This window comes from Aphelocoma coerulescens, chromosome 1 (assembly GCF_041296385.1).
Source record: "Aphelocoma coerulescens isolate FSJ_1873_10779 chromosome 1, UR_Acoe_1.0, whole genome shotgun sequence".
In the NCBI taxonomy this organism is placed as follows: domain Eukaryota; kingdom Metazoa; phylum Chordata; class Aves; order Passeriformes; family Corvidae; genus Aphelocoma; species Aphelocoma coerulescens.
The window spans coordinates 85857385-85871579 of record NC_091013.1 but is presented as its reverse complement, the minus strand read 5'-3'; the positions used below and the strand labels follow the sequence as shown (position 1 = coordinate 85871579).

The following is a 14195-nucleotide window of genomic DNA, read 5'->3' as shown; positions in this document are numbered from 1 at the left end:
AAATGAGAAATTTTCATCTGGAAAACTTTTCTCAATGTTTTCACAGCAATCCATAAATCTATTAAAAAAACGGTCTCTAAAAATGAAGTTAGCCAACAGAAAACTTCTAATTGAAAAAGTTTCAGCCTACAGCCAACATTCCTCATCCAGCTTGAACCTCCACCTCTAGATAAATTTATGCTGTACACTGAGAAAATGTTGTCAAATTGCAAAGAGCCATTTCTAGAGAACTAGAAGGACTATTCAGCACAGATCACATTGAAACTCTACAAGAGAAATTTTAAGAAAAAAAAAGTAGATGATGACATGGTCTAAAATAGATAATCACAAACTTTCATTTACTATAGTCACATAGGTCAAATTCTATGGATCTTGCAGCTACCTCACTCTAGAGGGATTACAGTAATAACACTGTCTGAGAAAGGATATAAGATTTAACCCTGAAAAATTTCTTGCGAATTTGCCAATGGCATAAATACTCCACAAATATAAGCTAGAAGAACATCCCTAACTTCAAAGAGCTTCAAGAATATGGCCTTAAAATTCTTATATTCCTCCTGTTTTAAAGTAGATGCATCTATCTGACCTGAACTTCTCTAAAATGTGAAAACTTTATTAAAGAAAAAAATCATACCCCAGGAGAATGGGACTAAGCTGGGCACAAATAGAGAATCATAGAATGCTACAGTGGGGATACTGTAACACGCCTATATCAAACCAGGAGTCCCGTGGAAAAGAAATGTCTATGAACGGATTCTTGGTAGATGTTTCAGAGATGTTTATTTCTCCAGCCGCATGGCCGGGATCTGCCGAGGAACTGCTGCAATCACGGGACCCGAGGGTCCTTGCCCGCACAGGGGAACACAAAACAACCAATGGGGAACGAGGCTGACCAGGGGCAGGGAAACCCCGTGTCTCCCCTCAGGGCCCCTCTCCCAGGGCTACATGGCAGGGGGAGGGACCCCGACATTAGAATCATTTAGACTGGAAAAGACCTTTAAGATCATCGAGTCCAACCATAAACCCAACACCATCATGTCCATCACTAAACCATATAATCATAGAATCATTCAGATTGGAAAAGGCCTCTAAGATCTCCAAGTCCAAATACTCACTCGCCATTTTCACAATTAGACCATATTTCCAGGTGCCATATCCACATGTTTTGTAAATACTTCCAGGGATGGTGTCTCTACCACTTACCTGGAGAGCCCATTCCAATGCCCAACCACCATTTTCATGAAGAAATTTTTCCTAAAATCTCCTCTAAACTTCCCCTGTGGCAACTTGAGGTAATTTCCTCTTCCGTTGCTTTGTTGCCTGTGAGAAAAGCCTGACCCCCATCTTGCTGCAGCCTCATTTCAGGCAGCTGTAGAGTGAGAAGATCCTCCCTAAGACTCCTTTTCTCCAGACGAAATAACCCCAGCTCCCTCAGCCACTCCTCACCAGACTTGTGCTCCAGACCCTTCCCCAGATCCCTCTGCAGAGAGGGGTCCAAAACTGAACACAGGATTTGAGGTGTGGCCTCACCAGTGCTGAGTACAGGGGGAAAATCACTGCCCTGGTCCTGCTGGCCACACTATTGCTGATCCAGGCCAGGATGCCATCAGCCTTCTTGTCCCCCTGGGCACACACTGGCTCATGTTCAGCTGCTGTGGAGCAGCAGATCTTTTTCCATTAGGCAGCTTTCCAGCCACTCCCCCAAACCTGCAGCACTCATGTTGTGAACCACCACTTCACTGGGTTGAACCTCATACAATTTTCCTCAGCCCATCAATCTGGCCTGTTCAGATCTCTCTGCAGAGCCTTCTTCCAGTCCAGAGAGGGGCAACAGAGATAGTGAAGGGTCTGGAGCACAAGTCTTAGGAGGAGCAGCTGAGGGAGTTGGGGTTGTTTAGCCTGAGGAAAAGGAGGCTCATGGGGGACTCAATCACTATCTGAAAGGAGGCTGTATCCAGGTGGGGTTGGTCTCTTCCCCCCAGCAACTAGCAGCAGGATGAGGGGACCTAGCTGCAAGCTGTGCCAGGAGAGGTTTAGGTTGGACATTAGGAGGAACTTTACTGCCAGAACAGTGATTGAAATCAGTTCACAGAAGGACTGATGAGCTAAAGTTAGTGTAGAGGAGAGGAAGGCACAGCATGGGGCAAGGCAGCTGGAGGAAGAAGACTTCCACCATGTAGAGACAGGGAACTCGTATTTCAGCTCACTTTTATCTTTAGTCTCACATCTGCTTTAGAGGGGATTTTACTGCAGCTACCTCAACAAAGTTTCCTGTACTCCAAAAAAAGGGTGAAGTTTTCACATATCCTTTTTGGGTGACTCCACTCTAGTGTGTCATCCTGCATAGCTGATTGTACTGAAGTCTTTTTAAAAGTCTGAGACAAAAGAATAAGACCCAAGCTAATAAGATACAGTGACATCACATCATGACTTTATTCCTGCTAACTTAAAAATTTATATGGCGTTTTCATAACAAGCGATCAGGTATTAGAACTTCTCATGTGCAGGGTTAAACATGACATCATGTTTGACATTGACTGGATGCACCCCAATTATCTGAGCCAGAGGGTGGGGTTGCTAAAGTTGTTCCAGTACAGAGATTTGGATGATTAAGATAAATTGCTCATGTGCAGATGTTCCATGAAAAGCTGTCCAGAGCCAAAATGTGTATTCTGTGTATTTTTATGAATGATTAGGTCAACTGTTTGCAATGCATTAAAAAAATGTAAGAAGTACCTGAAGTCTGATATCAAACACCTATCTCTCTACCCAGACCCTGCAAAAAGTTTCTTTTCCCTTAAACATACTTACAATGCAGTGGAATATAAGTGGAAGAATTGCTTCAGAATGATACACATATATGATATCCAGTTAATATTCACAGAAATGTTGTAGTATTGCTAAACTGACTGATCCAAATAACCACATACTGTGGCCAGCGGCAAGAAAGACAAAAATTGTTGCCATTGCTTTCTGTGAATTCTGGACAGACTGTCAATGTACATCATTCCTTATAAATAATATTTTACTCTGCTTTTCTACTTGATTTGATAGCTAGGAAACATAGCATTCACCATCATGCAGATTTCTGTGGGCCCGATTTTCCCTTTGAGAACTTCTATCCTCTGCTGTTTATATCACCAAGCAGACTCTTCCAGAATCCTGGTCCACATCTGATGTACTTAAAATCTCTAGGTGTTAGTGTGTTCCTCTTTGTTACCTAAAGCCAGATTTACTTTACCTTAAAGACTTACAATTTTCATAGTAAACCAACTCTACCTTCTCCAGATGTCCTAATTATGTTTTCAACTCTGATTTCCCCTGAATTTCTCAAAAGCTTTGTCATACTATTAGACTCAGAAAGATGGATGGTTATCATGGTATTTTGGTTTCTATGTGCTGCAGTTATGATCTGATTCTTATGGTAAATACCAGTGGGTTTATGCCAGATGTTCTCCCTTTTTTTGAAGAGGTTGACTGACAAGACAAAGCCCAGTGAGGGAATTTAGAGTAGCAAAGCAATGCAATCATTTCACACAGAAGATCAGAGTCCCTGTTGGGTCTAAAACTCAGATTTCCAAGTTCAGAGGATGAGCCAACTCATGTGTGACTCAGAGAGGAGAAAATCCAGAGCAAAAGAGCTGGTACTGTGGACTTGAATTCCATGTTACACATTAGGGTTATGACAGGGAAGGTTTTTTTCAGATTGTCTGTAGTTCAGTCCCCTGAACTGAACACCCTCTGATAGTTGGCACATTTTAGATTTTCTACAAAAGGAATCCATCTTGCAAAGTCAGAAATTGCCCTGTGGTGTGAGTCACAGTGTCAAATAGAAGGACTATTGGGAGATACACTTCAAAAGTATATTACTGATTCTCATTCAAATGCTGGTTCTTGGGCCAAATAAGTAAAGAAAGTGTTCAAAGTCTGTTAGGAATTTCCCAAGATAAAAGCTAATATCTTTATTTTCTCCACCTTGCAGGTCTGATAAACTGCAACAATATTGGGAAAACTCTGAGGATCAACCCAATGACCATATTTTTCACAGCCCATTTTATTCGATAATTACATTGTGATGATGTTTTAATGTGCCTCCACTGTGCTTCCTCATCCTACAGCTTACAGAAATTGTGGGAAGAAGACATCTTCAGGAACAAAATAAAAGAGACAGATCAGAGAGGTTTTGTGGCATGAGTTAAATATCAGAGCTAGCATCAGGTTCAGAATAGAACTGGGACGACAACATAGGTTTCTCCTTCTATTCTCTGGGAAAATCCCAGAGAAGGATCAGATGGTTGAGTTGGCTTTGACTAGGAGTCCTTACAAGTAGGTTGGAAGCACAGCTGATGGGATGCTGAGTAGGGCTATAACATCAGAGCTAACTACAGACAGGCTACCAAGATAAAAACTAACACAGAAGCTCATCTTCCAGTATTTCCTGTCTGGGAGCTGGTCTGTGTAAGCTCTTCCTAAAACCCATCTTTGAAGTGTCCTCTAAAATAACAGCAGCCCACAGACTTCCATCCTGCAAGTCTGACTGTAAAAGATTATTGATTACTCACCAAATCCTTCTGTAGAGATTATAGCTTGCATTGTGTTGGCTCCTATCAATAAAAGAATGTGTTCTATAGAGAAAAACATTAATAAATGACTGAGTGTATGATGAGATAAAATAGGAACCTGTAAGTATAGGGATTAAAAATGAAAATAAAGTGAATAAGTTTTCTCAACATAAATAAATGTTCACATGTAAATGTCTCTACGGATTATCTTGCGTTTTACCAGCCAGACAAAAAGGACAAAGAAATTTAAAAATATAAAGCAATTAAGCAGTACATTTGCTGACATGCTGCATTAGCTACATGGCAGGAGTTTTAATTTAGCTTATTCTAATTTCATCTTTGCTATGCCTTTGAAATATATTAGCACTCCTTTACAAGTTTTCCTAAACTCTTGTCTAAAAAGCTGAATGTAAATGAAGGGAAAGGAAGTACTTTGATCTTCACTGTTGCTGGAAAAAGAATTATACACATTGTCATATCAGCGTATGATTTTCTCTTGAGTCTACAGGCTTTGCTGATCCACAGACTGCGATATCAAACCCATCGCAAAGCAGTTTGCATAATGCACTTCACATCTACATGAATGGCTCCATGTCCCAAGTACAAGGCTCTGCAAATGATCCTATCTTTGTACTACACCATGCATTTGTTGACAGGTAAGTTTAATTTTCCTTAGGAAAGCTAATTCATTATGTGGGGTTTTTTTTTTACAGTGGGCTTTTCACCTGTGTTTCCAAGAGTGCAAATATGTTACATGTCTTTACATGCACAGCATTTTCAGACATGTAGAAATGAGCTCTGCTGTAATTTGAAAGCACGTGCATCTCCTAACCAACCTGTATGTTCACTGGATTAAATATAATTTGATGAGTTGACAAATGCACTCAGCTTTTATAAAAAAAGGTAAAAATAGTTCTTCAATGATGTCATAAGGATTAATATATATGGATGTGTATGTCAGGAAGTTTGGATCAAAAGTGTGTGACTCATTTTAACACAACTATAATCATTTGGAGCAATTCCTTTACATTCTAAATGTCAGGGCTCTTTTAATTTCTATTCCATAAAGAAAATCCAAGCCTGCTATTCATAAATAAAGAAGAAAAAAGTCTGTATTTAAGCGTGACAAACAAAATTGTGGCTGTTTCTTGATGAAAGAGAAGAGTACAGCTGTGCAGAATGAAAGGAGAGCATACAGAAGAATATCATGTTTATTAATAAGAAAGGGTAGGAGAGCAGTTTTGCAAGAAACTGGTGAAATTGCTACATTAAGGGCAGCACTCCAAGATTTAATCTCTGTGTCACTATAGTACATGTGAATGGCTACAACCAACTTGCTCTGGACTGCATTGACACCAAACTGTGATGACGAAAAAGCGATTAAAAAAAAAATCTAAGCAAAGAACTGTAAAAGCCACATGAACACTTGTTCTGGAGCAGTTTATATTTTCTTATCCATCTTCTACTTTTACTCCATGGAATGTTACTTGACTACTGCATAGCTTAGGACAAAAAACCTATTCCCTATGCAAACTTCCATAAATCTGCATGCTCAGAAACCTACTGACTGAGAATCTGCCTGCCTGCAGAAAGGTGCCTATTGAGATGAAGACCAAAATGGTTTCTTCATTTGGGCCACTGAGGCATGCACCACAGGAGGGGTGCAGATTACAGCTTGCAAGCATCATCTTGCAGTCTCAGGCAGTTCACACCAAAACTCTTATATAAAATTTTATCTTATTTAACCAAAAAGCTAGTAGGTGTAAAAAAGACAAAGTTGAAGTTGGGCTTTTTCTCCTCATAAATATTTAAAATATAAGAGGAGTGAAAAGATAATATAATTTATATTTAATAAAATATATTTATATATATGTATATGAATATAGCATAAATATACTATATATTTAATATAATTCATATCTAATAAAATATATTTTTATATATTTATATAAATATAGCATAAATATACTATATATTTAATGAGCCTAATGATTGTATTCCTCATACTTGATCCACCCAGAAATAGGGCAGCAAGTTTTAGCAGGTCACCCAGGCATCAGTGGAATGGTTCCTTCAATGGGTGAACTGTCTTCTGCTCCTCATATTGTAGGGTATAATTAGTCTTCTGGAGGTGTCAGTTTTCAAACTCTTTTATGTGAAAAGCTTTTTCTGAGGACATGTTAAAAGTTACACTGTGTAGCTTAGCTGTGATTTAGCATATCCATGCATTGACTGCTTCACAGGATGGATGTATGAGGGTTTCAAGTGTGGTTACTAATCTCGAGTTGGTGCCTGGAAATTAACTTTCCAACATCTAGGCTATTAAAAAAATGGGTCAATTGAATATTCAGAGAAAAGGAACACGGAAGAGAAAAAATTATGATGTGCCTTATCAAAAGAATTGTTTTCCTCATGCATTGACACTTGCAGGAGACCTATGCACCTCTTACCTCCTACAAGTAGCACCTTGGCCTTCATGCTGACCCTTCCCACAGAGGAATTTCAGTCATAGTCATTATGAGTTCCTGGTAATAATTCTCATAACTGTAGTTGTTATCAATTTTAAAAGGCAAAATTATTTGCAAAAGATAACCTCACTAAATTGTACTAGTGTTGAGGAAATAAACCACTGCACAGGCTCTGTGGGAGTGATACAGATATGCATGATGCAACCTCATCCCATCTGTGGCAGAAAGACATCACCAGTGCTCTGCAGCTGCTGTGGATATGGGCCTTAGTACACACAGATGTGAAATCTGAGAAAAATGCTGCCTTTTGTGTAGGTGACAGAAATGCATTAGCATGATTCGGGTTACTTAGCAGCCCTATCTGTGACAGATTAATCATGCTTTTAGTTATAATTAATAAGTAGGTGACGGATAGGTACATACAGTACATTTTAGAAAACCCTGTTCCTCTCCTACATAGACTTTATACCTGAAGAGCTACAAAGTTCTTTTCTGAGAGGCAAGCAAGAATACAAAGAATAGAGGAAGTGGGAGACAGTCTTCAGACCAGCAGAAGCACATTTTTTGGTCCTTATCAACTTTTCTCATTTGGGCAGAATACTTTTGAGCTGACTGCTATCACTACTTTGGGCCAATGGGCTTTTAACTAACTTTTTAATTGTATCTTCTGATGATGACAACAACCACAGTTCTGCTGGGTTTGGAAAGGCAGGGAGCAGCTCTGTGTCAGGAAATCAGGAATGGTCCAGCACTCTGAGCATCCAAATAGGATCCCACAGAGGAATTTCCTCACTCCACTGCAAATTCCTTGGGTGAAACTCAGCATGCAGCTTGCTCTCCCAAATTTTCATCCCCTGGAGATGTGTTTCCTTCCCATTGATTCAATGAGACCTTTGAGGAGCTGTGGATCTGAGCTTGAGCTAACCCATCTGTACAGTGGGTGATATTAGATGCCTACGCAACAGGGATGCTGTCAGGGTAAATGCATTAATGACTGTGAAATGCTCAGTTACAACCATAATAGGAGTGATAGAAATAAGGCAATAGATCATTGGAACTGATTTTGCATGGAAACATATGGTACAGAGGAGGATAAACAAGTGTATACGGAGTCTGCTGACAGGTGTGAGCCAAATGTTAGGAGCTGCTTTCTAAACTGAGCAACAGTCAGCCTACCATCTGCTGTCCCTCAGCCTTCCCTGCTCAGGCCTGATGCACAAAAGGAGGGAAGAATAGATGAAGCAGAGGTGCAGCTGAGATCGCTCAGGTGAAAAAAAACAAAACATTGGCTTATAAACATTTCTCTTTTTTTCAGGTCATTCCCTCTCAGTAGTGCACATGTATGAAGGTACCCAGGCAACAGCTTTCTTAGCAATGATTAATCAGGTTCCTTGAATTCTTGTTTGCTAGAAGATGTAGGGATCAAATCTCAGTGCTTGGTAAAAGCAGGTGACGGCCCTGAAAATTATTAATTGTTAATCTAGTGCCTTAAAAAAATAAAAAGAAAAAAGATGCAACAAAATATACATTCAGCAAAACCAAGAGCTTTTTTAGCTCTCTGAAGCATTTCTCTTAATTGCAAATCTCTTTACTATTCAGATATGCTCTGCAGTCAGCACAAGGGAATAACAAGGGAGGAGTCAACCCACTCAAGCTGTAAGGAGCAGCTGCACAGGCCATGAAAGCACAAGCCCACAGTCCCACTTGAGCTCATTGGGGTGTTTTCTGTGCTTGAGAAGGAACTCTTTCCTCTCTGCTGGATCTTTTAGACCTTTCATCTCTACAGCCATGTAGTATCTTCATCTGTTCTCCCTGCACTTCTGTCCTTTGAATATTTCAGCTTTCTTCTCATTTATTTCATACCTCTATACTTCTGGATTTCCACACCCCAACCGAACAATTTCTCTAAGAAAAGCTAAATAGCAACAGGGAATAGAAGTTGTCATTAAAGATCTCCTGACAACTTTATACCCATGCAGCAGCTAATGCAATAGGGCCTCAGTCCTCATCTCGCTCCTAAGTTCTGCAGCAGTGGGCAGGGTTTATTATAATAATGTGGATGACTTCCAAAGGCCCTGGTTTTAGAACAAGCAATTTAGAACTAATTTTCTGAAGACAACAACAGATGTGTAGGATATCGGTCTCTTGCCTCTCTAAAGTCTAGTACTTGTTAGACTATTTGCCTGTTACACTAGAGCTAGATCCAGATTGCCAGTTCTAATGATGCCATCACCTGTTTTCTCCAGCTATCATAGACAACTGCACAGCTCAGAATACTGCTTCAACCACCATCACATTAACTCAATGCTCTTCTTTAACTCCAAGGGTTCTTCTCTGTTAGTACCCTTCTATTGCTTCTGTGTTCTGTTCCCATCAGATCAACTGGTTTCTATTGTGAAGGGCCTTCACTGCTCAACCCCAAATCATTTCTTCTTCATTGTATAGGAACTCATGTACCCCTCCAAAACATTCATTATACCAAAATGAACTGTACACCTTTTTGGCATTCAGACAAGTCCCTCCCTACTCCTCCTTAGTGAGTGGATTATTGCAGTCCCAGTGCATGGGTGCCTGGTCCTCCTCCTATCTGTTTGCATCTCTCTGTTGTGCCTTGTCCTGTGTGCATGTTATAAACTCTGTCATTAAGGGACTGTCTCATTGCACTGGTCTGTGCAGCACCTGCCATATCCTTAGCCTCTGACTGTGGCTCTCAGGTATCAAAGAAACAAGAGATAACAATTGCTTCATTTACTGTTGCATGAAATGGTAAAGACAGGACACAGCTGGACATCCCTGCTCTGATCAGCAGCGCCCCATTCCTTCGGCCGACTTTACAGACACTTTCAGTCCTTGTGGATTCAATGCACCAACTCCTTCTTCCACTTAAAAAATAAAGTCAGCACTATGACAAAAGTGGAAAAAGTGATTTTGTTGAAAAATGCTTTAACAAGAGGAAATTTGATTTGCACTCCCAGGAGATGTCAAAATAAAAGCTTCTTATTTTTACTCTGTTTTTGAAACAGAACACTTTCATTTTCTCTTGAATGTCATCTCAGGGTTTTTAAACCAAAAAATGGCACAGGAAAAACTAAGTTGTTCTCTTGTTTTGAAATGTTGACAGGAAACTAGAATTTATTTTAGAAGTTAAACACTATTTTCTTCAAGGATTTGGAATATTTGGAGAAAAAACATTCAAAAAGAATCATCAGAAATTCTTGTAAGACAACACTATGGTTCCAAACTTGTTTAACACATGAAATAAGATTCATTCTTTAAGCTGAACTGTCTCTAGTGGGAGAAAACACAGATAAAGCATGAGGCCAAAGAATTATTTTCTCCCTTTGGTATACAAAAACTTAGAGACACCAAAATATTTGACTGAGGTGCAGCTGATATGGAAATTGTAATACAATGATATATCAGCTAATAATAAAGCAGAATAAAAATGGAAAAATCACATTACAAACACAAAGTGTATAATAAATTTTATTCCTTGATATGGGCACAGCAAGGCTATTTCTGCTTTTTGAGGTTACGTTTGCAAAAAAATTATGATGCAGCTAGAAGTCATACTTTTCTGGAGCTGAATGAGCTACGGCTTGGAGCCACTTGAAATGTATTAGACAAAGGCAGGTCAAGAGGTTGCCATTAGCAATATCCTGGGAAGAGAGCTCTGATCAGCATGCACAGCTACGTCCCACCAGCAGGCTCTGTGGCACAGCAGCAAGATAGCCCAGCTCTCACCCTTCCCTGATGCTTAACAAAATCACCTTGTTACAGCAGCTCCTGCTCACGGAAAGCAGCTCTGTTCTATCACAAGGGACCTCAGAGGAAGAAAACTGATCTCCAGCAGAGTGTTTCAGATGAGGGTGGGCCAGGAATGACTTTGGTCACACGCTTTGGCACACAAACACTTCTACAACAAGTATGAGATACAGAGCAGATAAGTACGGAAAACAGGGGAAAACCTGAGCATGGAAGTTTTTAGAAAGGAAATTTCTGCATTTTTAATTTTTTTCCCCATGGGGAATGTCTACAAATGTGCAGGAGGACACATGCTCCCTCTTTTACCACAAGCTCTCTCTTGGCACAGAGCAGAGCTGCTAACCTTTCCCTCCTAACCTCTCAGGCTTTGTAGCATGTTAACCAGAGCTACTCAGCCTGTTTGATGGAGCTGACTCACTCAAAGTGGGCTCAGTATGTAGGCAGAGTGAGTTCACATCTACTGCGAAATACCACATAAATATATCCATGGAAAGCAGAGTGTAAGTGGGAAGGATGGGGTGTTGCTGAGAAACAGCTCCCCAGTATCTCTGCTTCGATATCGCTGTGTCTGGGGCTGAAAGGCAAATCATACACCAAGATACTGAGCTGGGCTCTAACATCTACTTCAGTAAGCCTGAGGAGTTGCAATTGCAAAGCACCCAAAGGGATCCAGGAACAGCCTTGGAGGGTCACATCACCTATTTTCTAACACATACCTTGGCTAGAGGCAAAAATGAAGGAATACAGCTTTAGAGCATCCCTCCTCCAGTGGACAGAGGGGAGTGGAGTCTACAGAGCACACTCAAGGGTGCACTTGCATTTAAAATAACCTTAAATAGGTCCTCTGGATATCCACAGGTAGAACATACAGAGGCAAAGAGAAATAGGGACAAGGATCAGGCTCTGGAGATAAATATTCTTTTTATTGGTTAAGCATACATATAACTTATAGTGCTGCTGCTCCACCTTGCTTTAGGGTAATGACCAGAGAGAGGTTAAACAGACATCTTCTGGTTCATATGTGAAATACAGCAGTTGACAATCTCACCTGCCATGTCATTATTCAGGCTAGATGTTTGTAATGATTCATTCTGTTCATAAAAGTCAATTATATAGCAGGTTCAATTCAAATAGCCCTATTTAAAGTGCAGGTTTCATATCAGTCTTACTGCAAGATTTTAGTTCAGCCAACTCAATTAATGAATGAGTCGCTTCGTACACCACATATTTTGCAAAGAATTAGTGGATTTTAAAAGGAAAGGTTACACTGCCCTGAAACTTCACAAGAGCTGCATGGTTAGTCTTCACCTATTCTCTTAATGCTGGAGGAGGAGGAAGCTCCCTGCGGCGCAGCGATCAAAATGGGCTCTGATGCAGACAGCTAGCATTTCCTTCCTGAAGTACTTCTGCGATAACAGCTGATGCAATTGTTCAAATTGTAAAAAATCACAAAACATCATGGTACTTTTCTCACCCACATGTACCTACCTCTTATTCACCAAAAGAAATTATCACTTCACCCCCATAGATGTGATTTATGTATTATATGCCCTTGTGAACCTCAGTAATGACAATCTTTAAGTCTCAAAAGAACTGAATTGCAGAGCACAAAAGTGTGTTCCATAGTGTCAGTCCAGCTACCTCCACAGCAGTCCATTTTAATCTGCTTGTTATCTTTCTCTTCAGGGGAAAGTAGTTATTAAACTTTGGAGCAGCTGGCATTTTTACGATCTCCGACTTCAAGTGATATTTTTGTATTAGTGACAAACCACGGCAAAAATGAATCTGAGAAATTTAACACAGGATATACATTCCATCAAATCCTAACTTCTGTTTTCAATACAGCACATGGTTGCATTTGTATTTCCTTATTTACAAAGCACACAGGACACCCCATTATGTCTCATTTATGACCTGGAGTTTGCATTGTTGGACAGTATTGGAGACCAAAATCTGAATGGAAAACAAATATTTCTAGCCAAACATTGCTCTGGTTTGACAGCAAGGGGTGAAACCACACATGTGATGACAGCTATTTAAGGAACAAGAATTTCTCTCCTGTACCTCAGAAAAGTTATTTACAACTTTCCTTGGCGTTCAACAAAGGCTGACTTGACTAAGAAAAGCAACAGAGTTTAGATCAGATATCTGACAGAATTTCAGCACAGCTAATCCTCATTTAAACTCATTTCTTTCCAGCAGAGGTATGGAATAAACTCCCACAGGAATTAGATTATTTTACCAATAACTGGGTTCGGCTAAGGCCCTACTTAGTCCTGTGCTAGAGAATATGGACATTCCTCTGCACAGATTCCTACACATTTTTTCCAACACTCAGCTCTTGTCTTTAGGGTCAAGCTTAGCTTATCAATTATCTTCCTCTTTAGTAGAAATAAAGCTCTTTACATGGTAATATAACAGCAACTGACCAAAGCTGGGCTCAGCACTTTTTTGTTTCATCCTACTCAGTTTTCTGAGAAGGCAAAAACCAGTAATATTTCAGTAAGGTTTCTTTACTGGGAAAGTAGGTGACAGGACTACCCAGCTTGTTAAGATTTGTGGCAGGAAAGCCCAGACTTATATGCAACGGAGTTGAAGCCCCAGGTAGCTACATGACTTTCTTGGGAAGGGTTAAGCAGTTTGCAATGAAACCAAAGGAAATTATGATAGCAAATGGGTAATAGAAGTGCAAGACTTCAGCAACTCCCTCTGAGAGAGGAACCACATTTGGTCCTACACCATCAGCAGTGATCTCTGTTCAGGATCATGGTTATCTGAATTCTCTGCAGGACTCTGGTGCTTGAGCAGCTTCTTTTCACAAGAGAGGCTTGAGAACCTGGTGAATTTTTAATTCTAAGAGAGAAACACTTGGAGGACTTCATGATTATTGGAGCAATGAGGGGAAGCTATATAGCCCTCTGCAGCCAAATGAGCATGTAAAGCAGCAATGAGAGATCCAACTGCATCTTCTCCAGCTAGCTGTGAATGCTCAAGCTGTTTGACAGAAAGAGGAAAATTTTCAGATGGAAAGTCTGAAGACCCTTCTCTTCCCTTAGTCCTACAGGCGTGTTGAAGGTGTTTTGTAGATAAAGGGAAAAAGTTCTAAATCACAGTGGTAGAGGGAATATTAAAAAAAAAAAATCTCATAAATGACATGGAACTGTGTCAGGGGAGGTCTGGGTTCGAAAAGGAGAAGATCAGAAAACAGTTCCTTAGTTTAGGGAAAGGTTCTTTCCCCCAGAGGGTGGTTGGGCACTGCTCAGAGCACCAGCCTGACAGAGTTCAAGAAGCATTTGAACAACTCTCTCAGGCACATGGTGTGACTCTTGGGGATGTCCTGTGCAGGGCCAGGAGCTGAACTCAGTGATCCTGGTGGGTCCCCTCCAATGCAGGACATTCT

General features: G+C 40.3%; 1 protein-coding gene across 1 annotated transcript in view; it reads left to right on the top strand.

Moving 5' to 3' along the window:
* The window catches only part of TYR (tyrosinase), a 42061-nt gene that overhangs the window by 13749 nt on the left and 14117 nt on the right, over positions 1 to 14195 (top strand). Inside the window, exon 3 of the mRNA XM_069015627.1 lies at positions 5071 to 5218. Within this exon, the coding sequence (XP_068871728.1) occupies positions 5071 to 5218 (148 nt within the window). The remainder of the gene's footprint in view (positions 1 to 5070; positions 5219 to 14195) is intronic.